Raw genomic sequence first — 17,936 nt, forward strand, 5'->3', positions numbered from 1 at the left:
CCTTACAGTTCCTTTGGAATCCGCTCACTTTGCTGACACCCCAGAAAAATGAGACTCGTGCACTATGATACATTGTTCTCTCAGCTATGACTGTTGTTTTATTGCAGTGCTGTCGATCAACTCAAATAAGACAAATAGACAACATTTAATTGAGAAATTGACAAGGCCACAGTGGATTACCTGGAAATTTTAGTACCAAGACATGAGGGCAAGTCATCAAGCACCCAGCAGACATGGGAGGCCAAGCTGAAAGAAGCCATCGTCTCGTCTGGAGAGCTGATCACAAATTATAATGTGTCATTACATATCTTTAATGACTTCTAGATTTAAAAAATTATATTAAAATTTTTATAACGATAAAAGTAAAATATCTAGTTTTATTTATTTTAATATTATCGATTTTATCGATGAAAGTACAAGAACGATGAAAAAAAAGATAATTTTAATATCTTAATTATGTTTTTGATGATGACAAACAGTGAGTCACATATGGTTGTTACAAATGGAAAGAAAAAGTGACTATAAGATGATGATGTAGATGCCGACACTCTATATATATATTAATGTCGCTCGATAATTGCATTGGTGCTAACATAGTTACCAAGCGATGCTGATATAGACGTCGAGTAGCATCGCTTCTTTCCTACATCATTATTGACATTGATGTAAATGTAAAGCAACGTCACTCTATATTTACATCAATATCGATGCATAGAGCGACTCTTTCATCGTTTTACATCTATGTTATCATTTTCTTTTTTTCTTTTACCTCATATCTCGTTATCGCTCATATTCTTATTAATAATAATCACTCACGGCTCTAACAATACCATTGTTTGTCACTATCAAAAATATAATTAAAATATTAAAATTATTATTTTAATTTAATTTTTTTTATTTATAATTAGATATTAGGATAAATAAAATTAGATATTTAATTGTTATAATTATAAAAAAAAAGTAATATAAAAAATTTTAAATTTAAGAATCAAAGATGGAGGTCTAGCTACTAGAAAACATGAAAGTAGCCTCCGTCTCGAATCCAACCTCAATTAAAGTCATCTGACCGGCCAATCACTGAGACCAAAACGGCACCATGTTCTAAGCCACACTGTTTCTACCTTTCTCTCCTCCTGTTTTCTTCTTCTTCTTCCTCGTCAAAACCAACACCGACAATTCCTCTTCCATTCTGCAGATGCCCAGAAACGCTGATAACTCCGCCCCTCTGCTGCTGCGACGGCCATGGCGCGATTGGGATTGAGGAGCTTAAGACGGGCGACTCTCGTGTCGGGAGCTCTGGACCTGGCCGTGGCTTCCCTGGGGGCGGTGCTGGTGGCGCTCGCCCTCCGCCGCTGCGGCTGGCGGGAGAAGGCGCCCGCGACCGCAGCCGCCGCGATGGCCGCGGTCAAGATCGCCTCCATGGTCTGGGCCGGCATCGCGCAGCGGGCAGCCGCGGCGGCCATAGCTAGGCGCTTCAGTGCCGATCCCCTCCTCTCGGAGGACGACGCCTTCCGGCGGATGAGAAAGGTAATCCTAATTCTCGTTTATTCCTCCTCTATTGTTCTTGGAATGTTTCTTCTCCGGTCTCGATTCGATGCTCTCCAAATGTTGCCGTCGCATCACGCATTGGTTTCTACGATAATGCCATCATCCCATGATAAAGAAATTAATAACATAACCATACTTCTCGAACCTTCGTAGTTACCTCAATAATATATCTCTATAAATTAAAAGGATTATTTGAATGTTTCGAACTCTCTTTATGCAAATCAAGAAGACATAATCTTAATATCAAAATCCATTCTTCACATACTCTCAAGTTCCAGAATTGATATGATAATGAAATTGAATCATAAAATACAAAAGGTAATTGAATCATATATGTTTAAGTACCACACATGGCTGGAATTGGATAGTTAACTAAGTTTGGATTTAGAATTTGGGAAAGATTAATAGTACTGTATATTATCATTCTTAACAGGAAAGCCATTATTCGCGCACTTAAAATAGGCAATACATAAATAGCGTATTATGATAAAATGATAAAATCACAAAAATTGTTTCGTTATATTATCAATCAAAGCCAAAAATAAATAATTAATATGTCAATCATTATTGAGTGCAAAACTGCATAAGTATAGGGACACATATGGTATTTTGAAGACGTGTAAGGGTACATATGTAAAAGTATCCTATTTTATACTCGCTTAATGACCTTAGCTGGACTAACGTCTCGCTGTTTCAACGAACTCCACCCAACACTAAATTATGACCGTCTGATCCTCTACTCCTCCGCATCGCGCGTCTCCGGACGCCAATCTCAACCAGCTTTGCTTTCGATGTACCCGCCTCACACCATTAATGGGGGCTCGACATTGCCCCTATTTGGAGCTCCTCCTCCCTCGCTCGCTTCCTCTACCTCTCCCTGTCGTCCAATTCCTTCCGTCCTTCCTCCGAATGAGGGGGGAATTCCACCTCTTTACGCTGGCTTCCGGCGCGAAATCTTCGCCGCACTGCCTCTGATCCGGTCTCCGGTGCTCCTCCGCTCGATGGGGGATCTCGGGGCCGGGCGGGGCACGGTCCTCTCCAAGCTGACGACGCTCCGATGGACCTCCATGTTTCTCGGGTTCTGCAACGTGGTGCTGTTTCTTTCGGGCGCCGTTCTGTTGGTCTCCCTCCCTTCCGGCTGCTCCGGCGTGGACCGGCTTGCGCTTGTTGTGTTGGCGCTCGTCGCCGCCGTCCGGATCGCCTACATGGTCGCGGCTGGGAGGGCTCAGCGGGCCACGGCAGAGACCATCGTCAGCAATGTGCTTGAGACTTCGGTCGATGCCGATGCGTTGATCCGCCACGGGAGACGGGTACGCATGAGATTCCCATCCTTATTATCTCGATCAAGAAACAAAAAATTAAATAAAGAATCGGTAGTGTCAACTGACCTCGCCAAGTGTGGTGCAATCTTGTTATCAGGTCCATTATATATGCAATTAAGTATACTGTATGCTTGGAGGAATTAAATTAGAAAGGCGATCTTTTTGAGAAAGAAAGTAACTTTTAGCAATTCTTTGTGCGTAGATGAGATACAAGAAATGGCTTTGGTGGACAAGGTTTGGGATGATGGTCACTGCATTGCAATTTGTGGTAGCACTTTATCTTATTTCTGTCTTCGCTAAAGATTTTTCTTCGGGTGCTGATGGCAACACGTGTTTAAATGGTAAACTAAGTTACTTGGTTATTTTATCTAGTTTGCAATCATCTGGTAAATTTTCACTAGAAATTCTGTAGAAATAACACAAGCTGCTTCAAGAACAGTTCATTGGAACAAAACACTGGGTACCTTGGGTTATAATATTTTATTAGTTTACCTATGATGACACTACCCTTTTGCTCATACAAAATGTTTAACTATAACCAACAAAGCCTCTTAAAATGATATTATTTGGTTTTCGGACCATCAATATTTTCACTGCAGAAAGCTGGTTGAGCTTCTATTCATGGTTTCTTCTAGTTGAAGCTACTTTTGAGCTGATAAAATTGTGATCTGGATGCAAGAAAATAAACATTTGGGTATTTTATTGATTTTACTAGCTATTACTTTCTGTAACGATATCTGAAATTCAAAACTTATATCCATTTAAGGGTCATGTAATGTAACTGAGAGAAGAAATAGCAAAATAGGAGCAATCACATTGTTTGAACTTCAAATTTTCAAAAAGTCATGTCCGGTAGCAGAGTTTGTATAAGTAGAATTTTAGTAAAAGAGAGGTCTTCCAGAATTCAGTATAAAATGGATAATATGCTCTACAGAAGAGGGTTATTAACAATAGGTTAAGATAATACCTTGACATTTTACATGAATAATTCCTGTGACTGAAAATAATAGCTGATAAAAATAATCACTTCAAAAAAATGTAATAACATTCTCCGCACAAGGAACCATGGTCTTGTCAATTGATTCCTTTATTTTGTGGTATGGTAAAAGTGTTGCATTGCTCTGTTTTGAAATTTCAAAACACTTAAACCATGTTGTGCATCTCTTCAATATCTAAGACGTCTTCATGTGAACTACTAAAAAAGTTATATGTAGTTGTTATAAACATTTTGTGTTACAATGTCCCCACTTAAGGACTTGACGTTCTCGCAAAGTATCAACATATCCCAGATCAACCCTATCATGATGCATATGAAGGTTAGTCTAATGGTGGCTCCACGTTGTGATGTGCCTTTTAACCTCATCCGCGAGTAGTACTTTCCTGCTCGAGATCCTCTCTATGCCCAAAATTAGATCGGCTCTTATACCATTTGTCACGATCTGGTCTAATGCAATAACTATTCTTTTGACTTCGTTGAGCCCAAATCATTGGCTTAAAGTGTTTAAGAGTAGGTTAATAATACTACACTCATAAGACTATTATAAAATGTCCAAATCCTTATTCACTTCCAATTTGAGATTAAACCGAGGTGGGTATGATGATTGCAATAGTTTCTAATAGAGGTGTGGAAATTGATCACTGAGTAGTTGTAAATACAACTGCAGCAAATTGATACCCAACAAAACTATAAAAATACCCCATCTAAACAGAGGGGAGCCCACAATGGTTGCATACAAGTGCTTAAAAAATTTTGGAAGGATAATGTTGCTACAGAGGTGTACTAAAAAGAATTACTTGAGGGGCAGTATTGTTGTAGGAAAATACCCAAAAAAATTTCCAGGCTGATCAGTCCCTCTTTGGAAATCTGAAACCTCTATATATTGTAGGAAAAACTGCATGGTACTGGTGAAGTACAAACTGTCATTGTTGGTTGGGTGTATAAGAGACTTTGTCATAGTATGTCGCTTGGCTGTAGCTATATCTGATCACAGGAACATGGTGTGATGCTTATGATTGTGGTAATGGTAGCTCTGACAGTGTAGCAGTGCCTGTTCATGTTGTTAGCTGTCAATCATATGCATAAAAAAATGTGTGTTATCGATGTCATTGAGTCATAAAAACAAAAGGAAGATGGTGGTGCGTGGTTTGTCTATGAAATTTGGTTGTTGAAGAACATCAAGGAAGTTGTGATAGATCATCTCACTATGATAAAAAATTATCACTGTCCATAAATAAAAAGTAAGGATAGCATCCAATAATGAACCCATTATATTCCCTTCAATATATAGCTAGCAAAGAGGACTTAGGAGAGAACTTACTGCTATATATAGCTAGCAAAGAGGTCTTAAGGCCCTCTAGAACTCTTCAAATACTATTCATGATAGTTAAACAACCTATGTAACTAACTTTTTAACCATATTAGGACTCTTATAGACTGATAAAATTGGACCACAGAGACTCCCTAAAACAATAATTGAAGACAATGATGAAAATACATATGAAAATAACAGAAATACAAAAATCTAAGCTTGTCACTACTAGGAGTTAGTGAGAGAGCTTGATTAGTCCTCCCATTTCCAAGCTTGTCTAGGATCGTGTTGAGAAGGCTCTGATTTCTCCCTAATGAGTACATGTGTTGTTTAACTTTTTAATCTGAAGGGTATTCTGGGATTCCTCCTAAAAATTGGCTGAGGTATTAGATTCTTCTCTTGGTGGATAATTTGTTAAAGAACTACTACAACTTTTTCCATGAAAAGATTCTCTATATTAATCTATATGATTAGTAGATTAGATGCTTTTGGAAGAAATTACCTATTTGATTGCCGTAAGAACCTTTTCTCCCAGCATATATCATGTCTCCGGATGGGCCATAATATTAATGAAATCAAATTTTCTTTTCTGTTTGGTCAATAGACCTTTGTGTGTCTAGAGTTCTTTTGCTTTTTGTATGTAGTGCAATAGTGTTTACTCATGTTTTTCTGTGGAACTACTTTTTTGTTTAATCACCAAATGTCGATTTGGGGCAGGACTCAATGATGAACGGTGGAAGAAAATCTTGACAATTTCTTTTCTTGTCCTTGTTTGGCTTGTGGTCATCATTCAGTGTTCTACTGGTTCTGATGTACTGCGGTGGAGGTCTTTTTATGCAACCCATGATACTGCATGGAAAGCTCATTACCGTGAAGTATTTGATCATGGTATTCGAGAAGTCTTATGCTGTCTGGGACGTGTGAAATACTTGTATGCTTCTTTCTGCAATATGTATATTATGATGATCATTCACATTCTAGAAATTGTGACTGTACTATTTCTCTTCAGGAGTGTATTGGAAGAAGATGAAGTTTATTCTGTGGCAAGATTATTGGGTGATCTGGTGGCATACCGTGCATCAGGAACAGGACATTTTGAGTTGTTAGCAGGTTCATATGCATTAATAAGCTAATAACTAATGCAATTCTAGAACTTTTAGTTGTCCTAATTCTTTCATTGTCTTTAGTGCAGTTTCCTTATGAGTCATGGCTACAAAGGTCTCCTTTGGCATCTTGTTTCAGAAATGAGATGATACCACTTGCTTATATCGCCAGTAGTTTGCTTCAAACATACCTGTTTCCTTTAAAGCTGCAAGAAACATACTAGTTTTCCAGATGTTAAATGAAGAAATAGAGACTTGATGTTGTCACTCAATAAATAAAGTCTTTAAAGATTCATAAGTTTCGGATTGTTGAGACTGGAAATACTTGAGAAAACAATTTCAAAATACAAAAATTCTAGAAAACAGTGACATATTAGAAAAATGTACGAAGAATTTGGCAAATGAGAACTATATCTGATACAATAATCTTGTACTTTCATATTCCATAAAATATTTTACATTTCAAAAAAAGAGTAACTCAAATATGAAACAGAGAATTGCATAAAAAGATAATATTGAAAAGTAGTGGGAATGGTTTATTTAAAAATTAATATGATTTGTCTATGTGGCAATTGTGTCTGTGCAAATATATAGTACTTTAATATCCTAGGCCTTCGGAAAATTTGAAATATCTGGGATGCACTTGCAAACTTAAGAAACCCTTGTAAAATCCTATGATGTAACAGTTAGTAAGTGTTGATAAATGCTGATCACATGAAAGGCCTGAGCACCACCAAGGGAGGTAAGAATATGGGAGAGGGTTAAAGCTAGAGTGGGAGGCAGTGTGTTGGGGTACTGTGTAGGAATTGCTTGGATATACAAGGGGATAACACCTATCTCTTTGTAGGTAGATAGAATATTACAGCAGTGTGCAAGGTAAGTGAGACTTTCTTTCTATATTTATTATAAATATAAATGTTAATTGTATTATACAAAGATATTACTTTCAATATTGTGAATGCATTATATAAAATACCCCATTATAGTTAGCTTCATTAGTACCCTAGAGCCTCTCTAATCACCATATAGGTAAATGTTATCTAGTGATTTAAAAAGCGCTAGACGCCAAGGTCCAAAAACGCCTGAGGTGCTAGGCGCTCGCCCGAGCGAAGCGAGGCGCTAAAATATAAAAATATAATATAATTAAGAAATATAATTATTTAAAAGTTTAAATTAAAATATGCTATTAAATTAAGAAAATATATTAATAGTATTGAAAATTAATAATTTCAAATAAACCTAACAATATTAATAGTATACTGTATACTGTTAACAGAAGGAGAAGAAGAAAGTGTAAGGGGGTGCTGAGCTTGCTGATTGAGAAAAGAGGAAGCGGCAGCGGCAGCGGAGTGTAAGGAGGCAGCAGCGAGCGGCGGCAGCGGTAGCGGCGACAGCGGCAGTGGCAAGCAGCGAGAGCAAGAGTGGCGAGCAGCGGGATCGGGATCGGGAGCGGCAGCGACAACTAGGGTTAGGGTTGGGTTATCACTGATATCGGTTTTAGTTGGTTCGATTGAACCAACTAACCACCGGAGACCGAACCAGGACCGAACCAGACCTAAAATCTTGGTTCGGTTGCCTTGGTTAACCCAGGCGCTCGCCCGAAGCGCCCAGCGCCTGGGCTTGGGCGAGCGCCCAGGCGGCGCCTCTTTGAAGCGGACAGCCTGGAAGATTAGTGAGGCGCGCCGCCTGGAAGATTAGCGAGGCGCTCGGGCCTCGCCTCGCCTCGCCCGAGCGCCTAGGCGAGCACTCGAGCGGCTTTTTAAATCGCTGACGTTATCTAATGCAAAGACGCAAATAGAGAACATCCTGAAGAGCATGCCTGATGCTTTTTGAGATTAATCACAAATCTCATGACTTCTCGATTTTCAATTATGTCATATCTATTCCTTTAAAATATTACGTTACTCTCTTTCCTCCTATTTCCACTTCCTCTATGCTCCTCTCTATATTGCATCGTGGAAGATGACAAACTTTGTGATCATAGTGGCATTTAGTATATGAAAGATGGTAGAGGTAGATTGTCAAATACAGAGATGGTTTGCCCCAACAAAAGACTGTATCATGAGAAATTTTGTGCCAAAAGCACCCACAATGGATTTTTGTGCCATCTGCACCACCTCTCCCTTCTCCTCCTTCGGTTCCTCTTCCTCATCCTCCACCATCCCTCTTTTTCCCTTTTTCTCACTGGACTGGATGGTACTGATCCATATCATGCCAATACGGTGCTTTGTAATGAAAATGAATCAACCTGACTGCCAACCAGCATCATCAATGGACCGAGTTTTTAAAACTTAGTCTAAACTACTATGATGAAACCATATTCATCCCAGAGATGGAAAGCCAAGGTCTCATAAAGAGCTAAAGGTCATTCTTCTCCCATAGTCATCTTTTAGTTCCATCCTCAAGGGTAAAAACATGATGGTCCATTCTAAAGTGGATAATTCCTTATGGATCAGACTTCAGAGTGCCCGCACCTATGGTGGTTGGTGATGGACCTCACAATACTGCATGTTTAGAACCCACTTCAATCTGAATTTTGTGACCAAAGGCAGATTCTTCATCTCTTGTCAAGCTGAAAATATTCTTTGGTTTTCTTTGGAAGTTGTTATTTTATATATTTTTGTGATCTACTTGATTCTTTTTTTTTCTTTGCCTTGTCACAATTATTTGCAAAAATTTGTGCTCCCAACTGTAACTTCTGTCTCTTTTTTTCTGGATTAACAAAGCAATAAAAAGATTTTATCCTTTTTGTCCAAAAGACATCTTCTGTTATGGGCTGTTGCTACTGTAATTTTAGTCTCATACATTTACTTTCTTTATTTTTCTAATGCATGTAACTTCTTTGTTCAGGGCTTGCATTATTGCAGAAGCATAAGCAGTCTCCTCTGGTACACACTGACTTTGTTGAGGCACCTGAAGTTCATCTTCAAGAGGCTGCTGTGTTCCATCAATTTGCTGAAGCTGCCTATACAGTTACATCAACCAACATTGTGCATTTCGTTTCAATCATTTAGACCATTATTTTGACAGAGTCTTTTTGCAGGGTCCACTTCTTGATTTCGGAAGAAATCCTATTCTTTTTCCATGTGCCTGGCTTTATAGACAAGGGGTTTTAAGCCCATGGACCCGTAACAGGTTATTTATTTCACTTTCTATCATTCTAGCTACACAATACTTGCTGACAAAAAATAATATAGAGCTATAGCTATCAAATTAATGCTTGCAGGATGCTATGTGTTTCTGAAGATGCACCTAAATTGTTCTTTCATAGACATTTTCTACAGTGAGATAACAACAAAATAGCATGAAAAAAATTTGTGTTTGTAGATCCATCATTCTTAAAAGAAATTCAAACGATGTGTTTCTACCTTTAATCATTTATAAACCAATTTTTAACATTAGGTGCATATTTGCTTATCCATTTTAAGATACTTCTGAAATATTCTTTAATAAGATATCGATAACCTGGATTGAAGAGGCTTTTAGTCTTTGTTCAAGTACAATATCCTCTCCCATTTTCTCTCGTACTGTATATGTTCTGTGCATTAGTAGCTTATCTGCATCATTTAATACTTTTTTAGTTGCTTATATTTTTTAGGCGCCCTATGCTTGAAGGTGATAACTGGTGGCGGGGTCATGCAGCAGCTTTTCTAAAGTATGTTAACATGCCTCCGGAAGCTCTTCGACGTGGGCGTGTTAGTCAGGTAAGATTTACTGTCATGCAATTCTGCTATATGAGATTTGGCAACCAATAACCTAAAGTTTGTTTTTAGTTTATCAGCTTGAGATTCTACAACCAAAACTACCTGATGATGTGAGTCGATTTGTTTAAAGTGGGTTTGTATATTAAACATGCCATGTTTGGGTTGAACTGACCTGTGAGCAGCATTATCTTCGGGTTTATGAATGGCAAGTCATGTCATGGTTAACATTTACTTTTGTTTGGTTCTCATGAAGTATGGGCATATAAACAGTTATATCTATGTCAAAAAGGTTGACCCAAATTGACCTGATTGACCAGATCTTCTTTTAAAACCAATTAAGGGCTGGGAATTATTTCGAGTTTGACACTTCAGAATTTCAGATAAACATGTTAAATTCAGTTTTTTCTTAATGCTTGTATCTCATGATATGACCTATTCTTACCTGTAACTGTGATTTCCTAGCAACTTTTAAGCATATATTATAGTTTATTATTTCATGTTTCTTTGCCCTGGCAATTTGTCGTTGGACTAACTCAGTCTTTATATCTGAATTAGATAAATATAGACATCTTGATTGTAATTTTTCACTTGCATACATTCGTTTTTCATCTGCAGACAAAGCGTGAGGCAGCTTACTTTGTTCTTGTTATACATGATCTTAAATCTGTAGTCATAGCAGTACGTGGCACTGAGACTCCTGAAGACCTTATAACAGATGGTTTATGCAGAAACTGCACTCTTTCTATGGATGACTTGGATGGAATAATCAAGTAAGTCTGTCTTAATGTTCATTGATGTGTATGTGTATCGATAGTTGTACATAGGGCACCTTTTGACATTATGAATATTCTTATTCCTTGTTTGTAACTTTCCCTTAATTATAAATGACTTTCTTTTACATACAGGCTTTTTAGTTGTGTACATTTCCTTCCTCCTCCATTCCTTTCCTCCCCTCTGCCATTCCTCCCTCTTTTCCTTGTCAGCCTGAACCTTAATTTCTGCCTTTTTCATCTTCTCATCCTCCTTGGCCCATGTTTGCTCTCAAGCACATAACTTGCTCCTTTATTTGTGGTGAGAGGCACTTTATTGTTGGTTATCCGTGGTTGTTAGGGACTCATACTTATGATACTCTAAGAGGATCTTTTTGTAGTAATGATCCACTTGCTCCAAAGACCATAAAAATGAAACCCCCAACCTTTTTCATTCTTGCAACTGGCAACATTTATATTTCACCTTTGAGTACAATGTGGGTTGGAGGCTTCTAACATTTTGTTACAGTTTTAAGTTTTAACGACTGGTGAGGCTTCAACATATCATCTCCAATAACCATGTATGTTTTGCAGTGTCTTCATTTAGATTTTAGCAAAGACTGAGAAATCAGAACCAGGAATAGTTGCAGCATTTTTAGTGATAAAAAGGTCTCTGTCCAATTGCTTGCATTATTTCTGATACAACAACAGCAAAAGGGCCGTAAATACCAACATGCATTATTTCCAATGTCATCAAATAATTTATACGCTGTGCTAGTGGTATTTTTCTTCTTTGTTTAGTATGGGGGTGCCTTTTTGCTTAACTGCTGGTTCAAGAATTACTACAAATTTCTGGAATCCTGAATGGTTCTTTTCTAATTTTTCAGTAGTGATCAACTTCCCCAAACTGTCAAGGATAGTGTTCTCTCATCTTTCCCACATTATGGTCATTCAGGAATTGTTGAGTATGCTCAAGAACTTGCCATGCAAATAGATGGGCAACCTGTAGATAAAGGTATTATCAAATTTGTTAACATGTTTTGTATGCAGTGTGTCACTTATGCATAAACTGCTTTTTTTCTCTCTATAGCCGTCTTTGGTTTTTTGTTTTATGATGATTGTTTCTCTAATAATGTCCTCTTCTTCCTGAAATTGTAGTTTCTGCTTCTTATATATAATCTGCTTCAACCTACCCTAGTCTATAATGTTCTTTGCCTGACAAATGACCTTGGGCCCTCCATCCCTGTTATTTGCTTGTTCATTACCAGAAGTTGAACGGGGAACTTACATGTAACATTTAACTTTGCAGCCAGTAAGCAATTTGGTTCTTTGAGCATTATGTTTGCTTTACATTGCCCATCTTAATTTAGGATGCATGTCTGGCACATAAAAGGTTCCAAAATGATGTTACAATATCGCTTCACATCAGCTGTTTGTGTGTGAATTGGCCCTGTGCCCACTACTATGAATAGCTGCTGTTCTCAAGTTAGAGAAGTTAAAGAGCATACTAAGGTGGATGCCTCTGACAATGGCTAGTAAAAAATAATGGCAAAGTAAATTTCAGTTAGATGATAAAGAATTGGCAATAAAATTGCAAGATTTGTTTACCATCATTTATAGTAACGTCATAAAGTATATAAATGAACACCGCACACTTTCCATGCTAAATTTCTCTTTCAATGCTGAAATTGATATGATCCCCTAAATGTCTTTGGAAGAAGAAATGTCTCTGAAAAATCTATTATTGGTTTCCCATTTCTGAATAATTTTTACAGTCTCTTGCATTTCAATTCCCTGTGTTGTTTTACTGTTCTTCACTTTTCTGATTTAATTTTTTTGCAACTGTAGATGGGTTGCAACCCAACAAATCTGGATTCCTTTCTTCTTTGATGGGGATAGGATGTGAATGCTATGGATATAAACTTCGGATTGTAGGACATTCATTAGGAGGTGCTGTTGCAACAATGCTAGGGCTGAGGGTAAGAAGAGCCCATTACTTGAGTGGGACTCCTGGATTCATCCACATATAAGCCAGACCCGAATTTAGTAATTTGCTTCAGATCTTGGTCATCTTTCCCTATATGAGAACTGAAGCTTCAACCCTATAAAGAATTTGTTTCTTTCTAAGTCAATACATTCATCTAAAAGATGTTTTTTGTTTGTGCAGTTTTATGCTCGATATCCAAACTTACATGTGTATACATATGGAACCCTTCCTTGTGTTGACTCGGTTGTAGCTGAGGCATGTTCAGACTTTGTTACTTGGTATGCTTGAGAGAAAACACCAACTTGATGTAATTTTGTTTTGCTTTATGTTCTGAATTAACCCTGATAATCCTGCACAGCATTATATACAATGATGAATTTTCTGCGCGGCTCTCTGTTAACTCCATCCTTAGACTTCGTGCTGCTGCCATTGGTGCTATTTCAAATGATTCTATTAGTGACTCAGCAATGGTTGCCAAAATTGTCCGAAAAGTTCTTCATGCAAAGAAGTCCCATCAGAAAACGAAACACCATGATGCTTCTGCCCCATCTCTTGAGCAGGGCAATGAGACAATTAAAGATGGTAACCATGTTTGTAAAAGGAACCATTTGAAGTATACTATCAAAGGTGGGGTTTTTCTTTGTGGCCATGCAGTTTCTTGTATGGTGAGTATGCCTAATCATAATCCTGGCTCACATATTATAAATGAGACCAAGACACCAGCTGGAGGAACATCAGAAATTAATGGTGCATCTGTTGAAGTACTACCACATACATTTGCTGCAAAAAGCAGGCAACCTGACCGACAGATATATCAGGATGAAACTTATTTCTTTGATGAACCAAGTAGTGGTTTTCCACATGAAGGTTTTGATGCTTTTGACCAATCTGACCTGAGTGAAGCAACAGTGTTTGAGAATTCTGATAACCTGTTTCAGTTTGATGATCGACTCTCTCCAATTGTGGATGACCCCTTATCCCATGTCCAAGATTCAGAGGGAAGATCTGTTGAGATGTACATACCAGGCCTCCTCATTCATATAGTACGAGTTCAAAAGAGCAATTCACCTATGTGGAAAAGCTGGATAATTAACGACAGTGAGTATGACTATAAGGCTTTTGTTGCAAACAAGGAGAGTTTCAAGGACATTGTTGTGTCATCTTATATGTTCCTCGATCATCTACCATGGAGGTACTGCCCCAATATGCTCTTTTGTGATATGCACTTCAGTAGACAAGATAATTTCTTAGGAGCTTTCATGTTATACATTTATCAATTGGTAAGGGGTTCAATAATTTGTATGCATGGATTAGTTTTGGTCCTTCTAAATTCTAAATTGTGGAGTTTCTGAGCCAGAGATGGGTAAGAACGAAACATTAATTTTAACAATGGTTTTGTAGTAAACTAATTTATTATATTTTGAAGAAATGTCAAAATCATCTGTATGCTCTAGATTATGCATTTGGAAGTAAAACAAACTTGAGGATGACACACAATGTTGATCTGATAAAAATTGCTTTTCATAATAAAATGTGAATGCATCTGATATTTATCCATGACATTTGGTGAAACATGGATGCCTCTTTATGTTGGATATGTAGCTTATCTACTTGCAAGATAAGGATGCACATGTTTGCCCTCCCTAGACCATGCATTGTGGGAAACCTCATGCATTGGTCAGCTCTTTTAGATAATTGCATATTCAATATTAGCAGATCTATATAACCGTGGTTTTTCAAGGCAGTTTTAAAGTTTACCATGTCAAATGTTTGTATCGCTTAATGTCATAATTTTTCTCTTATCAATTGCAGCTTCACAACTAAGAAACTTATATGAGTCGCCTTTTCAGAAAATATATATCTGTGTACACCCTTTCTAGATCATGTTGCAGACATCTTTTTTCCTGTATGTAGCTGGCTTTGCTTTCCTGGCTAGTTGCAGAGCTCATGGGCTTGTTCTTAATAAGAGCATTGAGTTTTGCATCAAGTTTGTCTTTGTAGTTTACAGCTTATTATTTCTTCCAAACCTGGCTCATTTCTTGGAATGAAACATGTGGTATCTGATACTTTCTGTTTTGATTATCATGAACATGGAGTATCTTTACTTGCTATTGGTGATTGCCATGCACAACTTGGGCTATTGAACAAACATATTTATACCATAGAGGTAGCATGGGGCATAGGTGAAAACAGAATTTCAAAGTGTTGGTTTCTTCTTCCTAAGGATTTATGTCTCATCTGGTCTTGGACATATTATTCATATGTTCTAAGCTGATGTACCGATCTGAGGGGGTGTTGCAAAATTTGGAATTAGAGGCAGGTTGGTTTCAGATAAATATCAAGGACTATTGTATGTGTTTCAGTAGTCATGAAATTTAATTCTAGATCTCAAGCAATCTAGTTTTGCCGGTACATCTATGTCAGCAAAATGCCTAGACAAGAATTTCATGCTTAACACCTTGGTGCTACTCATATCGAAGATGCAAGTTCATGTGGCAACATAAACCATTAATTTATATTGACTTCTCATATAGTTTTGTCCTTCCACTCTCTCTTTACGTATGTCTTCCTTTTTGTCGTCAGTCATATCCTTCTTTTCAATTATCTAGTAATGCCAATTCATTTATTTCTCTCAGAAAAGAAGATATTAGAAAGTCAAGAGTCCCCATGTTTGACGCTATATCAAGCTTGAGTTATGTGTCTCTTGACTATTATTTAAGATAAAATTTCATTTTCATAGTACAATAATTGTTCTATTAGTATAATCTCTATATTTACTCTAAATACATTAATGACAAGCTATCCTAATATTATAACATTGACTGGGATTGATCAGGTTGATGTGAAATTTTGTTGTCAAATAAAGATTATTAGTTCTTCATCCAAATTTGTTTTTGTAATAAAAAATTTGAAAGAAATGAAAATTATGTTCACTTAATAGATTTCAGAAATATAGCCCAATAAGACCCCTTCAAAATCTACTCAATAGCTTCTGTTCTCAAATGGTGTTTATTTTATATCAAAATTCATGTTGGCCATATGAAGTACTAGAAAAGAAAATATAGGTAGGCAATTGAAAGTGAAACTATGTTTTCCCTCAGCTTGGTGGCCATGGACCCACTTGCATGTGAATATAGGACAGGTTCAGCATATTGGTCGATTCCATTTAGAAACTGCTAGGGTCAATTCAATTTCTTCTCCTTATCGGGGGGAATCAATCAGAATTGGCTGAAAATCGGTTTGAATATGTCGAAATCAACCAATTTTAGAGTAAGCTAATCTGTCTTGGATTCTACTGATCTCAATCATCAAATAAAAACATCCAGAAGAGTCAAAAAATTGGAAAGAGAGAAGGAGAAGAGGGATCGTGGTTACCAAGTTGGTTGGACTAGGCTAGATCTAGTTGGATCTGATGAAGAATAGCAGAGGGAAGTGGGAAGGATAATCTTAAATGGTTTCTTTTGTCAATTGTGTTCGAAAGATAAGAGGAGGGAGAAAAAGAATTTGTGCCTCTCATGCATCTTGTTGGATTCATCCGAATGCCTGCTGGTTGGTCTGACGTGTAGTTTTGACCAATCAGGAGGAGCCTCACCAGTCATTGTCAAGGCCTGCCTGCTGACATTGCAACATAATTTGGTAGCCACTAGCGATACCTTATGGCATGATCAAATATTAAACACCATTACTAATTAGCAGGCTTGTTAAGAATCTTTATTTGTATTAAACTATCGATAACAAAATTTAACAACCGGTCTGATACCAGTTTCAGTAACCTATCAGATAAATGTGGTACTGACATGCCAGACAATATGCCAACCTGTATGGTTCGGTAGCATTTAATTAAATAAAAAATGGGAATTACAAAAAGAATGATACATGACCTGCAACGAGCTATATCTTCCATTTCCCATACTTGATTAGACCAATACATGTCAGTCGGTATGTATCAGTCAGGCTGGTATTTAATCCTTGATTGATACTTGATGCTCAAGTCTCTAATATAGGAAGTGTACATCAAGGATTGGTGCGCATAATATGCAACAACCGAGCAATATAACTTTCTGCAATGACCAAAGTGTACATCAAGGATTGATGCACATAATATGCAACAACCAAGCAGTATAACTTTCTGCAACTCAGATCTGACATTGGCTAAATGTCTCAATTTGTATTTAAGGAATCCTGGGGTAATGCATGCTATATACATGGTGTATATAACCGAGCTTACTAGCATAATGTTTAGTATGTAATTCTGTTCATATGCAGCCCAGGTCAAAATTCTCTTCTCCATGTTTTTCTAAAGGTTACATTTCTACATATGATGCATTCTGCTGCCTAACATGCAATAATAATGTTTAATTGTACACAGCTGACCTAACTCCAATTCCGCTTGACTGATGTTATTTCTTGCTGGCCAATCCATATTCAGGTGTCACTATGCAATTCAAAAAGCTTTAGAAACCCGGAAACATAAAGGCCAACTCACTGATGATTTATTTAACGAGGAGAGCATGGTATAAGTGTCATATGTCTATGAGATTATTTTCCTGCAAAGAGTTCTTTCTATTATGCTGCTCTACAAGATCATATGAGCAGTGATTTTTGTCGGGCCGTCTCCAAAAATACTTGCAAGAATCAGACTGAAGAAACAATGGAAAGGTTGTTTTCTGTCTCCGACTACAGAGAATATCTAATGGCTTTGGCTGGAGATAATTTCTTTCCTGCTTTTCAAGACAGAGTTTACCGATCTAAAGCTACCAGAATTTAGATCAGGGGCCTCAGAATCTTATCGTATGCCAAGGTAATGCACCAAAGGGTCCTGGCTGTACATAGCAAACTTTACAATGGACCGCCTTTTTTTTCCGAGAAAAAAGGTATTTATGTTTATCTCAAACGTATAATGTAAATTCCCATTTAATTCTTGATTCAGATTTCTGTTTCTAAAACGGAAACATAGTAGTGCTTTTGACCTGGCATCTTGTCCATTGGTTTTAGTATATTCTTCATTCTTGAGATTTGACATATCTGATATTTGTTACTACAAGAAAGAAATATTCAAGAGTACAATGCTTTGCTGCTCGTCGTAAAGTTTCCACCATCTTGTGGCCATGAAATCTTTGATCGGCACACGCCGTAATGCCGTCATAAGGTTCATGCCGAATCAAACGTGGAGATGATTGTGATAGTCTAACAGCCGGATTCATGGATTTATTG

The 17,936-nt window shown here is 37.5% G+C and overlaps 1 protein-coding gene across 2 annotated transcripts; it reads left to right on the forward strand.

Annotated features, from left to right (window-relative positions):
* Nucleotides 1–1,013: 1,013 nt before the first annotated feature.
* Nucleotides 1,014–17,716, forward strand: LOC103986413 (uncharacterized). 2 transcript variants are annotated; one of them, XM_009404429.3, is made up of 14 exons: nucleotides 1,014–1,113; nucleotides 1,196–1,527; nucleotides 3,073–3,211; nucleotides 5,897–6,110; nucleotides 6,189–6,289; nucleotides 9,133–9,254; nucleotides 9,326–9,417; nucleotides 9,881–9,986; nucleotides 10,602–10,756; nucleotides 11,623–11,750; nucleotides 12,584–12,714; nucleotides 12,903–13,000; nucleotides 13,081–13,914; nucleotides 17,152–17,716. In XM_009404429.3, exons 2-14 carry the CDS (start codon nucleotides 1,243–1,245, stop codon nucleotides 17,240–17,242), a joined length of 2,496 nt encoding a protein of 831 aa, XP_009402704.2. In that variant the 5' UTR covers nucleotides 1,014–1,113; nucleotides 1,196–1,242; the 3' UTR covers nucleotides 17,243–17,716. The 2 variants fall into 2 exon arrangements, with proteins under 2 accessions (XP_009402704.2, XP_009402702.3); XM_009404427.3 differs by lacking the exons at nucleotides 1,014–1,113; nucleotides 1,196–1,527 and adding an exon at nucleotides 2,085–2,858 and having other exon boundaries at nucleotides 17,152–17,392.
* Nucleotides 17,717–17,936: the final 220 nt, after the last annotated feature.

This window comes from Musa acuminata, chromosome BXJ3-5 (genome assembly GCF_036884655.1).
Source record: "Musa acuminata AAA Group cultivar baxijiao chromosome BXJ3-5, Cavendish_Baxijiao_AAA, whole genome shotgun sequence".
In the NCBI taxonomy this organism is placed as follows: Eukaryota; Viridiplantae; Streptophyta; class Magnoliopsida; order Zingiberales; family Musaceae; genus Musa; species Musa acuminata.

Bases quoted from the DNA above. Each gene is read 5' to 3' on its own strand.
- LOC103986413 (XM_009404427.3), top strand. From the start codon at position 2,211: ATGACCTTAGCTGGACTAACGTCTCGCTGTTTCAACGAACTCCACCCA. The intron at 9,418-9,880 runs GTTATTTATTTC...TATATTTTTTAG, and splicing joins AGCCCATGGACCCGTAACAG to GCGCCCTATGCTTGAAGGTG. The intron at 12,715-12,902 runs GTAAGAAGAGCC...TTGTTTGTGCAG, and splicing joins CAACAATGCTAGGGCTGAGG to TTTTATGCTCGATATCCAAA.